The sequence below is a fragment of the Charadrius vociferus genome, unplaced genomic scaffold (assembly GCF_000708025.1).
Source record: "Charadrius vociferus isolate BGI_N301 unplaced genomic scaffold, ASM70802v2 scaffold281, whole genome shotgun sequence".
NCBI classification, from domain to species: Eukaryota; Metazoa; Chordata; class Aves; order Charadriiformes; family Charadriidae; genus Charadrius; species Charadrius vociferus.
The window spans coordinates 1,000,322-1,019,628 of record NW_009646633.1 but is presented as its reverse complement, the minus strand read 5'-3'; the positions used below and the strand labels follow the sequence as shown (position 1 = coordinate 1,019,628).

The 19,307-nt window shown below is 39.1% G+C and overlaps 1 protein-coding gene across 1 annotated transcript in view; it reads left to right on the top strand.

Moving 5' to 3' along the window:
* Positions 1-19,307, top strand: part of OGFOD3 (2-oxoglutarate and iron-dependent oxygenase domain containing 3) — a 45,315-nt gene that overhangs the window by 15,957 nt on the left and 10,051 nt on the right. Inside the window, exons 6-8 of the mRNA XM_009888886.1 lie at positions 484-540; positions 8,410-8,563; positions 16,041-16,164. Coding sequence (XP_009887188.1) covers positions 484-540; positions 8,410-8,563; positions 16,041-16,164 — 335 coding nt within the window. The remainder of the gene's footprint in view (positions 1-483; positions 541-8,409; positions 8,564-16,040; positions 16,165-19,307) is intronic.

Genomic DNA, 19,307 nt, shown 5'->3' with positions numbered 1-19,307 from the left:
AGTTAGCAATGACAAACTGTAGGAGTTGGTGAGATTCACCGCAGTTTCCATGACCAGTTAAAAAAAACTTGTGGCATGAAAACCGATCTTTTGTTGAACTGGGCTCTTTGAAAGCTACCATTACCTTTATTTTCAGAGTTCTTCTTACACCAGTAAATAATAGTATTTTTTCATGGTTACAGTCTAGTTTGTCAGCAGTGGGAGAAATCAAGTAGTCTGAACTCCTAAAAACTAGAATCCATGTGGTTATTTCATGATGTGGGAGGGGACTCTTTTCATGCCTGGGGAATTCCATTATTAGTTGCTGCATCTTGATCCTCTAATCTTTTAAACATTTAATGTTTGAGCAAAGCTTTGGGAACAACATGCTCAAGCATTTGTAGGATTTCTTTGTATTGGGTTTTCATTTATTGATTGTGGATACAGCACAGATGGCAGTCTGATTCAGCAACTCCTCTTTCAAACTGTTATTTAATTTTTCAGGTACTTTGGGGACAAAATTCAAGACATATTCACAGAAGAGGATTTTGCATTATATCGGTAAAGATTTTCAATAATTGCTAAATGAACCACAAAACGTATCTTTATGGTTTTGTGGTTTTTTTTTTTTTTTGTAGAGCGCAGGTTGGGAGAGAATTGTCCTTTGGATTCAGACACACAATAGAATCTGAAGCTCAAAAAAAGTAGTCTCTGTGACAATTAAGATGCCTTGAGGAAAATAAGTAAAAGGACCTTTTGTTGAATACCTGGTAATTAATATCTGCTGCTCTGAACTTAGCTGTGGTGCTGATGTCAGGACAGTATTGATAGTGTAAATGTAACAGAACGATGGTAGCAGCACACATTTCCCTGTCTGCGTAAGGGGTTGGTACCAGCCCTGCGAGCGAGCAGAGCTGCTCCATCCGAGTTCTGTGGTTATTTGCTGGAGCATTACAGCTGGATGTAAAATCCTTTAGCACTAACTCCTGTTTCACACGTGTTATCCAAGAGGTGTTGTGTCAGATGATAAAGACAATCCTATGCTATTATTACATTAGGAACTTGGGTTTTTTTTGGGTGAAGTGTAGCAAAACGTTAGTAATTTGAAGTCCTTCCACTTCCTGCTTTACCATTTTTAATGTTCTGGCTGGAGAAGCAGAGCATACTTTCCCCCTAAGAAGCCAGAATATGAAATAGTGCTATAATGTAATAGCGTTGGCATCTGATGCTTTTAGCTTTCCTGTAGACCTGCTCATATACTTAACGATGACAACAAATGTAATGAGTTCCATGTGGCTGTGAGGGTATGTGGCCAAAGTTTAGGAACAAGCATTCTTTGTTGACTAGACACAATAAATCTTTAGCTATGCATTTCAGTTGCTTTCTCATAATTTAAAATGTACCTGGCTTGAACATTTTAACTCTTTTTGCCTTTTTTCTTGTCTTTGTGAAGGGATGTGACCTCCCTCTGGTGGTGGAAGTAATATTAAGTAGCCCAATATGTTTATTAGTTTTATTAGTATAGTAATTTCATTTGTCTTATAATATTAACCACTTAAAACTTATTTGTTCAACAGCTATTTTTAGATACTGTTGTCTTTATAGATGAACTTCTTCAAAGTGTGTTTAATTCTATCTCCATAATCACAAAAATGGGACACTTCCTTGATTATTATTGAACTTTGACTGTGTAAAGACATAGTTTCCGCCTCACCAATATAGTAGAGAATATTTAGAAAATAATCTGCTTTGACTTCCATTCTGTAGAAGATCAAAAAATCTGAAGAAATAACGCGAGTGTATGGAGGAAGTGTCTTACTAAAGAATATTTCTGTTTCACATGAAGATAAGCATTCAGTTTCTCAATTTTAATGACTTTCTGATCCTTACACTATAAGATGAGACAGCTGCTAGGCAGTATCAATATTTCATTGGTATTTTGGGCCAATAAAGGGGAAGTTTCAGTCTACTGGATATAAATCTAATACCAGATATTATTAAATGCTTCTGTTCATATTAATGGCAGTGCTTTAACATGGGCTGTGGTACGTTTTGTCCTTAATGAATGATTTTATGCTATTCTTGGGAGCATTTATCTTCATTACTTTCACTTACCTACCAGGATCAGTTTAAAAATACACTCTTGAGAGAAATAACTAAATGTAATTCATGTCTAAGTATTACTGATTGCAACAATAACAAATCTGAGGAGGCATTCTGAGCCAGGAGGCTGCTTTCTAAACTGTCTCTGTCAGAATTATGTTGCTTCAGAATCAATTATGGTTTCTAGGCTGATGCTTTAACCACCACCTGCCAAAGATATTACAGCAATTCCTCTTCTTTCACATAATAGATGCATCTTTATCTGGAAGAGAGACCTTTAAATCTGGATGCTTGGTGTAAGGGTTGTGACTTCAGCAGAAAATGACACTATCAAAGATTTATTCCAAAAGTCTTACAACTTACTAAGGTAGAGACATAGAGCAGAGGAAGAGCTGATAGTTTGCTTTCTCCCTTTATTCATTCTGCGTGTGTGATTTCTGTTAAAACTCTGCGGCTGTCGTGCGTTGCTGGGTGTGCTTCTCCTGCCGTTGGTGCTTTTCACTGGAGCAGTGTGGAGATGCTGACGAGTGGGCTAGACAAGTTGTGTCGCTCTGCAAAGCTTTGAGTGTTCCTGTCACCACACTTGAATCACACTTTTCAAGTGACTCCTAACAGCGCATTTTTTTTGCTGGTTTGGCAGAGTTTGTATGTTACAGAAACTTTTCTGTGGCACCTCTAGTTCTTTTACTCAGTCCTTTATGCTGCTGCTGATATATTAAGCTGGCAACTTTACAATCTCGTGAACAGCCTTTCTCATCAGTTGTATGTTCCTTAAACTTCTCGCTGCTTCATTGGCTTTTCTTTTTTCTTCTTCATCGCCCTGACTCCAAAATAGATTTCAGTAACTGCTTTTGAAGGTGATGATATGCTCTTTTTGGGGAGTTCTGTTCTGCCTTTCCCTGAGTGGCCTGTGCATTTTGATATTAGCTGGTGATACAGTGCAAATGTACAAGGTCTGCTGCTGACAAATTCTGGGGGGGATCCATTCGTTACTTACATTATTGACTGGGTGCTCTACTCATTTATTGCCATAGCAGAGCTCTGTTTAGGGCATCTGATTGGAGCCGGGGTACACCCTAAGCAGTATGAATGATAGAATAGTTGCTGCATTTATGAAAATGAATGCTTACGTTCTCCAGCATAAAGTAGTATTTTCTTTGTAGCTATAGTACACCAGAACTCTCCCAACAGTTTTTGGTATCTGGGGAACATGGAGGAAAAAGTATGAAGAATGAGTGGGCCAGGATCGAGAAGGTAGGAGGGGTTCCTGCTACCTCTGGGTGTGTATCAGAAGTGGCTGAGAGGACAACGGGGCTCTTACTGCACTAGATCCAAGGTAGCCAGAATTTCTGGGCTCATTCCTTCCTTGATAGCACCTTCTAAGCTGAAATTTGGCTTATCTTGTCACAGGATTTACACATGAAGTACAACGTGTTTCCCTTTAGGTATTTTATCAATGGTCTGTATAGACTGCATCTGAACAGCAGGGAAGGGAAAGAAAAGCTTCCAGTCATGGTACTGGTAACTGTTGAAATGGCCAAGTCAGTGGAAAGCAGCCTGTATGGCAGAGTTTTTATAGGCTAAAAAGTGACTTTTGACTATTTTGAAACCAGCTACATGCTGCATTTGGCATACCCTGAGCACAGAATGAGCTGAAGTAGACAGAGGCATGTGTTCAGATCCGTGCTCTATAGGATTCTAGGGAACACTTTGCTCTCTAAAAGAAGTCATACCTTTGCCCCTCCTGCAAGGTAAACATTTGATTCCCATGTATAGTGTTTAATTTGCTATTTCAAAGACGATCATGAGATACCTTGTGGAGTTCAAAGCAGAGCTTATGTTTGCACTGACAAATTTATTAAGCTGTTGGTCAACCTGTTGGTGACTCCTGCAGTGGGGTAAATGTGACAATGTGGAACGAAGGGCAATTAAGATTACTGCAGAGCACTCTGCAAAACATACTTCCTGCAGCACATGGTTATCTTTGCCTTTGGCACCAAACTTGTAAATGGATGTTTTTCACACATTCTTACACATTGTCATTAGTTAAAATAGTGCAATGCAATGTTTCCTAGTAAGATCAGTATTTTGCACCTTAATTCTCCCCCAGCCCCTACATTAAGCATTATTTTCTTTTATACTTTGTGGCTTTCTCAAATGTATTTTGAACTGCAGCCACTCGCATATGATGAAGTGAGAAGTGCTGGTTGTTATTCACATGCATTGAGAAACAAGTCTTCTCTTGCTTATTTTAAATTTTCTTCTCTAGGTTATAGTGCCTATGTATTTGACTTGACTGATGCCACATTATTAGAAAGTAGGTATTAAGCACTATCTATGTGTAGAAATAATATTTATGTGCTGAATCAACTAAGAATTTCATGGAGTTTCTGAAGCTTTTGAGCAGTATAGTACATACTCGAGGAAGAAAAAGCATTTAGGCAGTTAAAGGTATGGCTCTTTGGAGCTTATTTCCAGCAAATCTTTCCCATATGGGTTATTCATTCAAACAGCAGTGGAAATCTGCATTTTATTCATGACTGATGTGCCATTTTTCTTGTTGATTCTCTGTAATTGGGTTATTTATTGCACTGCATTACAGTGCAATAAATGTTGAGCATATTTGTAGGCACATTTTTTCCAGTTTAATAGTTTTGTATTAAATATAAACTGCTTGGGCATTTGTTGGAGGTGTATCAGATGACAGTCTATCAGGATATTATTTCATGCTTAAAAATTTAAGAGCATCCATGAGATGTAAAGAAATAGCGAGGCTGAGGTGGCCTGTCATTCTCTGCTCCATCATATGTTAATTAAGTTTCTGTTGTACCTCTTAAATTCAAGCCTGAACTTTGGGAATACCCAATTTTACAGGTATTTTTTGTCATGTGTGTGCAATGGGGAAGAAAAAAAATCCAGTCTTGAATATTTCCTTTCTGTCCATGCCATTTCTCTTTAGAAAGGTCATCCTGTGAAGGGCTTTTCTTATGAGCAAAGCTCGCTGGAAAGGGGTCTTGTTTCCAGACCAGTACATGAGTTTGGGTTACTCTGTTCCATGTTAGATTTGGAGTTCATTGAAATTATAAGCCCTAAAAAAATCATTTGATTGTTCCCTATTTGTTGCAAATAGGTTTAAGAGAGCACTGAAGGCAAACTAGGAGATTAACTGTTCCTCTCCCCCGAGACTAAACTTTTTTCTGGCTTTGCGGCCTTGCACATCAAGCAAAGTTACTTTTGCTTTGTTATTTTCAACTTTTTATTATAGGCGAGTTAACCCCTCTTGTTCATTGAGCTTTGATGCGAATAGTCAGTATTGTTTTGCCTGTTGACAAAGTCAGTATTGTTTTGTCTGTTCTTTTTCTTGAAGGAAGGCTGTTGCCATAAACTTGCTCCCTGGACTTGCGATAGCGCGGTGTGTCTGTGTTATGTGTTAGCACAACTGTAAATGCAAAGGATGAATACCTGTTTTTTGAAGCCCAGTCCAAGCCATTACAATCAGTGGGGCTTTTTAATAGCTTACTATTCATTTTGCTGAACAGCAAATTATTATGTACTTAAAATTCATGTTAGGCTGGTACATATGCCATGATTGTCTTGATTAAGTTTTTGAGTGAGGCTGCGATGTGTAGGATGACAGCTTATAGGGAAGCAAAAGGCAGGAGCACGCAAGTCAACTGAGGCAGTGCAATGGCACCTCTTGGCATCTCATGGGCTTGAAGAAGCTACTGTGTTTAAAAGTTATACTTGAAGCCAGTAGCACGCAGGGAAACAAGAGGCCAGCAGTATGCTTACACACCCAAAAACCGCCTACCTGGGTCAGCTGAAGGCAGCCGCTGCCATGAGACCAGGATAGCACCTAAAGTCACGCTTTTTGACCTCAACTGCTTCGTTACTGTCTTCCTATTCACTACTTCCCCTGCCTACTTGATTTACAAACAGGAAAAATCAGACTTATCTTCTGAAAAATAGGCTTATTTTCTCTTTGCGGCATACTTAAACCAAGTTTATTTTCCTCTTCTTTTGATAACCCACTGGCTGGTTTAAACCAGGTAGACTTTTGGTTGCTGCTTTTGACTCCCAGGAAGAGTTGAGTAGAGCTTTGTTCCCGTGTGGTTTGCCAAACAGGCGGTCTTGCCCAAAGCCATTGCGTGTAAGTCTCAAAGAGGAGTGAAACTTTAATGGAGCCTTATAAACACCAGACAGCAAATCTTAATAGAAGGCTTTTAAAACTGGAAAAGGAGTCAGCCTGAAAGAGGAAGCAGTACTGCTTACAGAGCGATACAACTCCTGGAGATTGAAAGTTACGTCAAGGCTGTGGCGTAACTGTTTTGGAGCAGATCTAGTCCAGCTGGCTGATGTAAGTGCTCGCCCGGTGTCAGAGCCAGGGAATAAGCTGCTTTAGTAGCTGTGGGTTAGGCTATTCATTCTTGTGTTGGGTTGTTCGGTGCCAGCTGCCCTCAATTCATCATGAAGTGAAATGAGTAATTACATTTAAAGCATTTTGGGAAACGTAAGGCAGCCTCTGCTGAAGTCTTCTTTCTTGGAAAGAAAACGGACAGAAAGATCAGGCTTCTACCGTCAGGAGAGGAAGGACCTGGAGATCCTTTCCTGATGGCAGTTTTACAAACTCTACCACTATGTAGCTCTCAACTTAAAACCTCCATTCATGCAGCCATATCAATACCTGAAGATCTCAGCTCTAAATTCATATAATGGTTTTGATATTTCACACGTAGAATAGTTTGAATTGACTCCTAAAGCTTAGACCCCTAAAAATGTAAAGTTTAGTTAAAAGTCCAACTTGTGTGTTTGTTTTGTGGTGTGTTTTTTTTTTTTTTAAATTTTTGGTGAGGGACAAGATGTGAACAGAACAAATATTTGGGATTCTTTTAGTACTTGTGGAAATAGATTTTTAAGAGGTGACTTTAACAGCCTAACACTGTAGGTCTGATTTTAGTTCTGTCACTTCTTTTTAGTCACTGTCTAAGTTCCCTAGAGAAATACTCAGGGAAAAACTTTCTTGAAAATTATGCTCAAGTTCAGTACTACCCAGCGGAGAAATGTCTGATGCAGAAAAGATGCAGAACTACTGAAGTTGTGCATGGAATAAAATTAGAAGTGTGTTCACTCAGTATCTTGTTTATGTGCTGCTTTTTGAAGCACTTAGGAAGGAAGAAAAGGAAGACTAGTACAATAGCTAAGAATGTTTTAAAATTAGGAGAAAACAATATAAAGATTTCAAGTATGGAGGATTACATTAAAAAAAAAAGCCAATGTTTTCACTTTATCTCATTGTGTTATTGCATTCTTTGCTGGTTTTTAAATTCCTTCAAAGTTAAATACTAGCTAATACTAGCTGTACGTGTTTACTGGTGGGATTCGCTCGTGGTGTTCCTCATCAACCACAAATCTTTAAAAGTGCCGTTGACTGAATTAAGGCTGGCAGTTCTTGATGGCCCTGTTCTAACCCTGTGTGCAGTGATATTTGTCCTGAAAGATGGATGCTGCTGTATAAACAGTTCTGTATAGTAATGCATAGGTGATTGTGTGATTATTAGTCTTCTATTTTCATAATCTTAAAAAAAAAACCCACCCAAAAACAAACAAAAAAACTCCTGTTCTTTTTGTTTTGTCTCCCAAGAAACACAGGAATAGCCAAGGTAGAAATAGTTTGGTTGATTCTTTGAAAATAGTTGGGAAAGGCATCTTGCATTCATTTTTTTTAAGAAAAATCTGGTTATAATGTCAATACATATGTTGACTGAGAACCCTGAGTTTCATAGTGCCAGGGGCTTCATGAGTTAGTTTAAAATTAGTGTGAAAATAGTTGCAGGATCTTCAGAGGCAACCCTTTATGCAGATACAACTTTCTCGTTATTGGCTTTGGATTAAAAATATAGATGTGAAAACTTTAATCTCTTCAGTAGTTATAAACAGTGGGATATGCATGGAATTATTCAGGAAAATGAACTGCTTAACAAAGAAATTTCAAAACCTAGGCCACAGGAGACAAATAGCTTATTTTTCTTGCTATTCTGAGACTTAAAAAAAAACAACCCAAAAACAAAAAAACCCAAAAAACAACAAAACAAACAACACCCCCCCCCCCAAAACACCAATGCAAAACATTGGAGGGTCTCTTTTTTTGATGTAGTAGATCTCCTTTATTTAGGGCAAAATAAGTGTGGGTGTAAGTTCCCCAGGATTTATCAGCTGAGGAATAAGCTTAGCTCTAAAGAAGTGAACGAAGGAGCCTACAGAAGAAGTGGGAGAGGTGTGTCACTCGGCATGCTGTGTTATGGTCATGCTGTGTTATGTTCTTTGCAGTGATGTGAGACAGAGAATTCAAGAAGGGATCGCTCAGGCGTTTGGTATCAGCTCTGCTTCCATGTACCTGACTAAGCCAACGTTCTTCTCGAGGATAAACAACACAGAAGCCAAGACAACACATGACGAATACTGGCACCCACACGTTGACAAGGTGAGTGGGAGGCTGAGATGGGATGCGAATGTTTCCTGTTATTATTAGATCATTTGAAGCTATTTTACATTAAACAATCAGTCAAGCATGTTTGAAAACTGGCGCTTGTAAAAATCCTTTGGGGGATGAACCTAATGGAAAGATAAGTGAGTTTTAGAAACATAGGCCATTGCATTCCTCTTCATTTTATTTTCCCTGGTTTAGTTCCACTCGAATTACTAAAATGTGTGAATGACTACTCAGGAATCTCTTCTGTCAGAAACTGATTAAATTAATCTGCACCTACAAAGTGTTTGTTCCATCAAACCTGTTTCCAGTTAGGGTATTGCTCTTTCAGCCAGGTCTACAGGAGCTATTTCAGAGTGGTCTCCTAGTTGATCTGAGCCTCTTCATAAATGCTTAACAATTTATATTTCATTTCTATGCGAATTGAGGCACTTTTACTGCATGTTCTTTGATGGGGATATGGTAACCTCTTTCAATAAGTCAATGTTTGTTGGTTTTAGAATGGAAGTGTTGTGACTTGCTTTTAACTGTGAAGTCTTCTACCTGTAGGCTCACAGCGTAATACTTTGCATTTCTCAATGGACTTAAATGATTTGGGATTGATATTGAGTTTATTTCTGAATGTAACTCAGTTCAAAGGTTTTGTGCAGCACAGCAGAATGCAAACTAACAATAGAAGACTCAAATAGAAAGGAAAAACCACAACCCACCAAACCCCAACCCAAACAAACAAAAAAAACCCCTACACCAGAATACCCACATTTCATGTCTTTGGTGTTTTAAAAATTAGAGTCATTATAGAGTCACAGATCACCCAAGATGGAACCAAAGAAAACTTATCCCATCAAAATCTAAGTTACGCCTCAGTGCTAGAGTCTGTCTCCGGGCAGTGTACCTTGAAGTCTGTGACCTGAAACATCTAAGATGAAAAAATCAAACAGAAAAATATTCCTTGCCTTGAAAATATTTCCTGGAAAAAGTCAGTCTGAGGGAAGTACAGTGTCTGTTGTTGCTCATAACACTAGTGCAAGTTCCTGTGCCCTTTCTTGTCATGTAGGGCAGGAGCAGCTGAAATTTAGAAAGTGTGGTGACTGATCACCGATACAGCTGCTCTTTGAAAGAAGAAAATAACGCAGGGTGGAATTTGCAGTCGCAAAGACAAGACCAGCTTTTGGATGCTTCTTGTTTCAAAAGCTGTGATTTAACCATTGAATAGGAGTGGACCTAGCACCAAAGGTGGTTTTGAGGTGCAGATTATTTTGACTAGTGCTGGTAGGAACTGGTTGTAGGGAGCAAATTGTGCTGGGTGGGGTTCATAAGAATTCTATCACATGTTGTGCTCATTTCCAAGAGATGCCAAATAAACTAATGATTGTGGTTGTGTGACGTGCAATAAATTCATACGTTCCTCATAGTGTTTTCACACTTTCAGAGAATTGAACTTGACTGTCACAAGAGAAAAGAAAGCAGTAAATTTCAATAGCTGATGGCTATTTTCTGAACTCTTTTCTTTCAGCCCCAAAAAGCGTATTTCAGAATTTCAGACTGATTTATTACTATAATGAGATTTGTGTCTGCACAAGCATTAGGCTTGCCAATGTTCTCTAGTATTTTCTGCATGTGTTTTGCATTGGTAAATGAATAAGGCACTTGAAACACTTAATTGTAAGGGTATCCTACCTAAATTTCTCCCATAATGTAAAAGTTATTTTGTCATTCAGAAGCAAATCTGTTTCCATGAAGATAATTTATTTCCTTTGTAGAAGCTGCTTCTCTGTAACAGCATCCTGACATTGCCTGTGCATGATGGACAGCAGGCTAGATGTTTTGCTGGTTTTATCCACCTGTTTTGTCCACATTTTGTTTATCTCACAGGCTGTCTATTCAGGGAGCAGATACATCAACTGATTGGCCTTGGCTTTTTTTTAACCCACCCCCAGCTTCAAAAAAAAAAAAAAAACCACAAAAAAACCCCAAACAAAAAAAAACCACCAAAATGTGGTCTCTTAAACTTGCTATGCATAACCTAAACCTTAATAGTTTCTATACTGAATAATTGGGTAGTCTGATTTATGACAACAGCGAAGGGATAATTATCCCAGTTGGGGCAGTTACCGAACACCTTGTTTGTGATCATGTAGAACTTGCCCGTGCCGCCCCCCGAAATAGCATACCTGCTGTAAAATATGAAAATGAGACTTATGCTAAATTTCAAGATATTTTTTGAGAAGTATTGTTTACATCACATTGGGAGTTAATTGTAGCTTGTCCTGTTTCTATAAGTAGCTTGGACACTTTTTACTTCTGTAGCAGCTGATTTCTGCAGCGAGGTGTCTGTCTTGAAAGCTAAAAGCATTCAGACCATTGAAGTGCTCTTTGTCTGTGCCTTAAACTCACGTTTTAGGTTTGAATATATTTTAATGTGGTTATTTACGTTCTTGTTCAAGAGCATTCTCGCAGTAAGGGTTGCATGTGAGTGGGCCAGAGTTGGGCCACTGTCTGCGCCATCGTGATGGCAACACTGCATGCTGAGCTGGGAGCCCTGTGTGGATCAGTTCCCTTTCATTTTTTTGGGAGAGCACAAGGGAACGGATCTTCCGTGGCCCCCAGCCACGGTGAAGGGGTTTTGTGGGTGCTGTGGAATAGAGACTGAGAGCAGAATTCTTGTAGGGGCTTCTTGAGCTCATGACTTGGAGCTCCATTTCTCACTCTTTGGTCTTCACATGGAGCAGATGCTGTGGCCAGTGCAGAGGGTGTTGAAGAGAGATGGAGAAGCCACTAAGGGCTGGGATCATTCGTGTGGAGACTGCCCCAGCTCAGTGGTTCCTCCCTTCTCTAGGATAAAGGACTTGCCAGATAATACTTCTAGGGTTTAAATGATAGCAGTTTGCATTGCCTGGGTGAAAATTCAGAGGTGGAACCAGGCTAATGCTGCCTTAAATAGGGTCTGGTAGAGATACATCCTTTGATCCTGTTCACTTCATGTCCCTCATGAAAGTCCAAATTACATCATCATGTATCACTGGTTGCCTTTGCTTCTGGTACATCACTCACTTGAATTGGCATCAAGGGATTAATTTGAATCCTTTCCTTGCTGCACAAACAAGCTTTTAATTCCTCTATCCTCTCTAACTTGTGTTTGTCTGTCAAAAGGTCTGGTGTTATTTTCCCCTTAAGTGCAATTGGAACAGAGCTGTCTGTGGATGTAGCATTCACATACGTGCTTGCCAGATCATGGCTTACAGAAAATGTTACGGTATGTGTAGAATACATCTGCATATAATTTTAGTCTACTGTAGGTGTACATTATGTATATCTGTATCTATATTGTCACATGTTTGGAAGCAGGTACAAAAGTATTTATAGTTGATGAGGCTATACAGGAGAGTGAATTCAAATAGGAGGTCAGTAGGTCAGAAAATATTTCAGAAGAAATAGGATAGACAAGTTGTGTAGATTCACAGGTTGTCTTCAGTGCAGTCAGCCTGCCTTGTATTTTAATTTCTCCAACAAACTAAGTTTTGCTTACCATTTCCAGACTGCTGTTGAAAGCAAGGAAAAAAAAAATGCATTGCTATTGATTTGAGGTAGGAAATACTTCTCGGGTAAGAGCTACAGTATTCTTATGTGGCCTCCAAATTAAGCATGAAGACTAGGGAGTTGAAGAAAGATCAATAAAACGCAGCATGTTAAAATTTTTCCTGTTTGTTGGATGCCTCTGTTTTATCATTATTTATGATTTTCCCCTTGGAATAGGACAAATCACTTCATGTATTTCTGCATAATAATTAAATGGTGAAGATTGTTCCTAGAAGACTTCAGGATTTATTTTTTCCTCCGGCTTTTTCCAAAAGAAAGGTAAAGATCAAGCCTTTGAAAAATTGACCTGACACATTTTTTGTTTCAAAGCCTGACTCTGTTGGTTCAAAGATGTAGGCTTCTTGGACCACATGAATACCCCTCTTGCCTTTTTCCCTATATTGCTGAGTCTATTGCAATGACATTTTTCAATCTGGATATCCTTGGTTTGGAATATTTTAACTGCATAATGGAGTAGCACAGATCTATTGTGTCTGTCTGAGGCTTAGGTTTTTTTTCCTGAAAATTTATTTGGTTTTTATTACATAGGAATGGAAACCCTGAAATCACCCAAATGACTCATTTAATCTTGTTGAATTTATAAGCATCTAAATCAAACAAAGAGGGTGTTTGGCTTAAGATGTGGAGTTTCATCTTGCATGGAATTTGTTTGGAACTGAGCCTTTCAAATGTCTGATTTCTAATGGAATTGCTGTTGCACACTCAACTCTGACAGCAGTGTAGTCTTACAGTGTTCTCTAATAGAAGTGATGCAGGACTTGAAGATTTCTGCAGTCCCTGTCTGGACAAGGATCCTGTCGTCCTTCACGAATTGTCAGGCTCCACCATAAGATCAGTTTTGGTTTGTTTTCCTTGAATTTCTTCTATAGGAGCTACTCCAGGACTTCAGTGCAAATTTTCTTGATTATTTTTTTTTTTTTTCAGCCTAAACTCGTTCATGATCAGTTTATAGCTAATTTTTTCCCCTGTCCTCCCATCCCCATGTATTTATGGGTAGCAATCATATCCCTTTTCAGCCTTTCTTTAAGCTGAACAAGCCAAATCTTCAAGTCTCCTTACCTGCAATGCGCTCTCCATCTCCCTAACCCTTCTAGCAGCCCTCCCCTCTGCTGGTCGAGGCTATCGCTGATAGCCGCTGTTATCTGTTGTAGCAGACTTCTCGCTCTTCTCTTTCTTCCCCCCATGTTGTTAGACTTTTAATGAAATACATCAAAAGACCTTACTTCTGTCTTAGGACAGCATCATCTTTGAAATCCGAGGAAGTTCATTCTTGTTTGCTCAAACCTGTTACCTTGGCTCACCTAAAGCCCCTTGTAATTCAGAGACATGCTATTTGCTGTCTCACATTGTCTACTAAATAGATACTACCAATATATAGAACATTGGAAGTAGCTATCAAGGCTGTTTTTGTCATTATCTGTACAAAGAGATAGGTAGAGGCTTATAGGAAAAGAGCAGTTTTGACTGTGTTTCTACAAGATACCACGCTAGACCTATGCTGATTGGGAAGTGAATACGTTTGTATTTTCTTCTGCAATGGAAAGCAGAGGATGCTGTCCTGCACAGCTTTCTTAGTACCTGCAGGCCTACTACATATTCCTACAACTGCTCAGTTGCATATCAACACATGTCCCTCAAAAACCCAAGGGTGCCATACCGCAAAGCGTGGTTGGCTCATTCGGACAGTTAGTTGCATTTATAATAGACTTCAAAGAAATATCATAAAAATATCATTATGAGCATCTACCATTAAATATTAGCTGTGTTTGACTTATTTGGGTAAAGGGTGCTCAAAAAGAGCACACTAACTGTATGAAATATCAGGCTGAATGGAAATGCTGCATTTTTTTTCAATTGAATTGTTCATAAGGAGCTATGGAAACTTGATTTGCTGCGGTGTGCCTGTATGGCTTATCGCCTGGCTTTTGTGACTGCTTTTCTCCCACAGTTTGAACTTGCGGCTTAATTATTAACCTTTCTGGTATTGGAAATCGTTACCAGGGTAATAAATATATTTGCTATACATGGGGGGACTTCTAGCATTTTAAATAACTGAGTATAATTTAGTGCCTCCTTTTCATAGCACTGCATTTCTCAGGCCAGGCTGCCTTCTGAGAGTTAGCCATGAACAAGAAGAGGAACAGAAAACCCATTTTCCATTGCATACTTGGTTCCCCAAATTAGTTATCTGTAGAAATCGGATGTGTTTGGTTAGGGTAAAATGGTTTGTAGTCAGCTCTCGAAAGTTCGGAATTGGTAAAGCCGCCTTGGAGAGGATGGAGGGTGCACTGATGGAGCAAAGGTTGGCACTCATAAAAACGATTCTAATGCATTTGACTCGCAAGTATGAGTTGAATGAACTTCTTCACTATGTGAATACCTTCACTGGTCAGAAGACTTGGTAATAAAACTTCCAGTCAGTTTAAGGAAATCAGTGAAGGTGAAAATAGCTTTGCAAAGCTGATAGGAGGGCTGCGGAGTGACTGTTTTGAGGTGCTGCAGTACCACGTGCTCATTAATTCCCATTTATTGCCTTGTATTGCTACTAAGGTTTGGGTAAATATGGGAAGAAGGGGAGAATGAGAATTTCTCTCATTCTTGTGATTCGGACTGTGTAGTGCAGCATATCACCGGATTTGGCTTTTTTCCTTTAAGCCCTTATGGTCAAAATAATAAAATGAGTAAGAATGAAAATGTCTCCCTATTCCATCTGCTGCTGTGTTCTCTTTAGTCATTGCCCTTACCGAATAATATGTACAACTGCTGTTGAGCCAAAATTTAACTGGCACTAATGAATGTAACTTAAAGCAGAACTGAAAATATTTAGAAAACTCCTAAGTTTGGAAGTAGCACCTACCTCTAGCAGTCAGCAGGTCAGTCAAAACACTGCAATGTATTTATACAGTACTGCTGTGCTGCACATTTCACTGCTCGGCGGTGAAATGCAGAACTTGATTGAGTTGTGATATACTGTAAAGAAATTGGATGATTCAACCATTGATATTAAGTATATTTTTAGATGTTGGCGACATGCAGATATGAAAAGCAAATATTTTCAGAATCAGCTAAACTCGGTGTTAAATATTTAGATAGTTTCACTCTGAGCATTAATATATAGTATTTCTTTTCTCCATCTTCAGCATATGTATCAGGCAAAAATAATACTTTAAAAGGAAGGAAAATCACAGTGTTATACTTCAAAATGGGGTGTTTGGTCTGTAGGCTGAGAAGAAGCAGAGACTATGAAAGTCGCATTTGAAGATTTTTAAACAAAACCTGTATGGAAAAGAGTAGAAGTTCTCTAACAAATGTGTGTTCACTTGGAAGGTCTGATTCACTGTTACCATGAAGCTCCTGTACGGTAGCTGGTGAAAGAGTAAAAGGTGGAGTTTCCAGAAACCTCTAACCATGACTAGATAATGGGTGGAATTAATTAGTCAAAGGCTGTTCTTGGGTCTCATGAACCTTATGGTGAAATTTTATCTTGAAATAGTATAAATAGGTCTGAGCCCTTCTATATTTGTAATACACTGCAGAAGTGTAAATTCTGATGCTACCTTGGGTTTTGCTAGCTGTTTAGTAGACTTATGGTGATAGAAATCAATAGGAATGAGCACTTTAATTCTGGAAAGTGTAATAATAAATGTAACATGCTAGTCTTGTATGTACTGTGTGCAAACATAATATGATAGCCTAATAAGCATGTATCACTTCTAGAAAGGAATGTTCTCAGCTTTCAGAGACCCCTTTATTAAATACATGAGAATTGGAAAATTAGAAAAACCCATTAGATCCACCTGCTTAATTATGTGTGCTCTGCAGAGATGAGAGTAAGAATTAGTAATTTTTGGTAATGTTGTCTTACTCGTAGGTAACTTATGGCTCTTTTGACTACACTTCACTGCTCTATCTCTCTGACTACACTGAGGATTTTGGTGGTGGCCGGTTTGTGTTTATGGACGCGGGTTCCAACAAGACGATAGAGCCCCGAGCAGGTAAGAGTGTTGGTTTGGCTGCATTGAGGTTGGCCAAACCATGTCCTTTATTAGCTGGGGTGGGCTGGTGGGTGCAGCGGGACTTTTTGTGTCAGCAGTAACTGTGGAATAATGCCACATTTTGTCTTCAAATTGATTACATAAAAAGTAAAGATTGAAAATGCTAAACTGGGGCCACAGTTTGAAAAATCTGGAGTTAAGCCACACAAAGTGACTTCCTTGAAAGCTGTGGGGCTGAGAACTGCAATCCAGTTATGACAGCTTAGCAGGTCCCAATGTGTCAGGAGCAAAGATAACTGTGTGACTCCAGCAAATCCAAAAGAAAACAATTTATTTTAGACTGTCTGGCCTGAAATTCCTCTGCTGTTCAAGGTGGGGCTTAATACCCTATAATAACTGTGGGCCAGGTGTGAAGATGATTGATTACCGCAGCTCTGCCAACCTGCAGGAACACGATGAACCAGGGTAACTTGGTTATAAGTCCATACCTGCTTTCAGTAGATCTGACAGGGATGAGCATTCTGATGGCTGTCGGTCATACCGGAAAAAAAAGCTTTTCCTTAAGGCTGGTTTAAGATTTTTCTACTGTGGATTATTTTAAATTGGAATTACTTTGGGGCAATATGCTTAGGAAGAAAGAGCTCAGCTTCAACTCATCTGTCTGGTGGGTGAGTACTGAGCTTACAGCAGTGTAACCTCTTAAAATGCAAGACCAGTCGCACTTTTGCAGGAGGGAAAAAAAAAAAATCAAGGATAACTTTATATTCCTACTGTGTTCCATCTCTTTTACCGGAGAGAAAAGATGGAAATTTACTCATTTAAAGACAGCATCAGTAATTGTCTGCTGACTGACATTACCCCAAGCAGAACTGACTTTGTGCAGGAGGGGCCTGCAAATGGGGATGGTGTGGGATTTGTGTGTGTGTGTGTGGTTTTTTTTTTTTTTTTTAACCACTCACCAGCAGTAATTCTGGTTTAGATAAGATCTGAGATTATCTGCATTCTGGGTTTGGTATCAGGAATTCTATGTTTGATTATTTTGGCTTTTGTGGTTGGAAATAAACTGAAAGTATCATCTTTTAGCAAAGTGCTGCCACCAGTATTTCGAAAGGGACTACATTAAACTATTTCATTTCCAGATGCAACTCTAAGATTAACATGTTTTTATAGCTGTAGAAATCATAGTTGAGTTCTAGGTAGCTGGGAGGACAGCTGTCTCCTCACACAGTACGAGGGCACTCAGTCCGATGCTGTACGCAATGTGCCCCTGACTTAATTTCAAAAAGTCTGCAACTGTGAAATTGCTGCCGTTCAGCCCCATCTGATTAATTTTCAAGGTCTGCTGCAAGGTAGTTCGCTCTTTGTCGTTCTTGGGGAGGAAGGGGGAGCAGATTAAATAGAGAAACGATTTTTAACAGCCCCTGGTTTTGGCCGTTCCCTTTCACGGGTGGTTGTATTGACAGTATGTGTGCCACAGAACGGGTTAAACGCACCTCCTACAACAAACCAATGGAAAGCTTGTAGGGAATGGCCTTTTTTGAAAGGCCAAATGTGCTGCCTGTACACAACGGCAAATTAAGTTTAATGCCACTTACACCTTTCTAACACAGTCCTCTGTCTAAACACAGTTGTCAGGGTTCCCTTGATTGTGTCAGTACCTGTGGCGCAGTCTAAATAACTACGAACATCCTGGGAGACGAGGAGAAAAGCTTCAGAGGTGAAGCTCAACATGAAGGCAATTGCACTTAGCTTTCCTCTTGCTGTTAAAATGCAGCTTGTGAACAAGGGAATGACTCCAGGGTGTTTTGCTGTTGCTGGTACAAGTTGATGTATTTTTCATGTTCGGAATGTTCCTTTGCAGTATTTTTTCTCTCCTTCCCTCTTTGGTGTGGGGTTGTTTTTTTTTTTTTTCCGTTTGTTTTATGCTTCTTTTGATCCTTCGTACTTCACTTGTCACTCCAACCCAACTTTTAAAACCATGCGTTGATAAGCTTTAATGCTTCTCGTTTAGGAGATTCAGGCTTTTTTTAGAGATGTCTGTCGTAATGGCTGGTTCCATTTTAGTGAATGACAGCTAATTTACCTTCTCTGTATTGCTAATGCTACTTTGGTTCCAAAACCTGGCACTTCTTGTTGTTTCAAAGTTAGTCTGCATTTTGGGAACCTGGTACCATGTACCAAAATGAGCACATTCCTTTTTCTGTGAGCAGTAACTTATTAGTCAGGCTTTACAGTAGGGAACAGAAAAGCATTGTTATTGAGGCAGCACAGCAGAAAAGCAGTAATTTGAAATACAAAAAGAGGAAAAAAAGACAATTGGAAATAAAACATTGGGATTTTCTGCGTTTGGGAGTGCTGCCTAGGCAAGTCCCACTGCTGCTTCAAATGCTTTCGCAGCACTTAGCACTTAAGGATCAGTCTTAGTCAGACAGTTGGGGAGAACTGTTTTGTTAGAAGTGGAGCCTAATTTGGAAACTCATCACTTCTCTAAGGATGTATCACTGGTGGATTGTGTAAGAAGTCTGCAAGTCCCAATTCTCACATATGAGTGAAAGTTTCTCAGTGTAATTTGTAGCATGGTATATAAAATTGCCTAGTTCAATTATTAACAAATGCCTCTAGTTTTAAGAAGGAATTACAAGTTATTAACCTAGAGGCTCTTGAGGTTATTTTTTTTTTTTTTCTTTAATGGATGTGAACAAGTCAACACTGTGATGCCAATTCACATGTACAGACCTTTGGCTAATTCTTGACCAAATGTGGCATTAGGAAACACCTCTTTCCTGTGCCCTGATGGGCTTCAGAAATATTTATGTGTCTTTTGACTTAAGTCAGGACCTCTCTCTGCAGAGAAACTCACTGTACCATGAGTAAGAGAATTCTTAGTGCCAAGTGAAATATTACTTTGAAAAGAAAACCTTTTTTTGGACAAAGAAACAGTTGTGAAGTAGTATCTATTGTTTTTAAATGTCTATGTGAATTCTACTTCCAAAATTGTCATAGTGGCATTTTTTTCCATCCTTTGCACCAGGCGTAGCTCTTTTCAAGGGACAAAAAGAAACAGAGCAACAGTTAGAAGGAGGTCCTTCAAAACAAAACCCACAGCCCTTTAACTTTCCTTTGCTTGCCTGAGACTGTGTTTA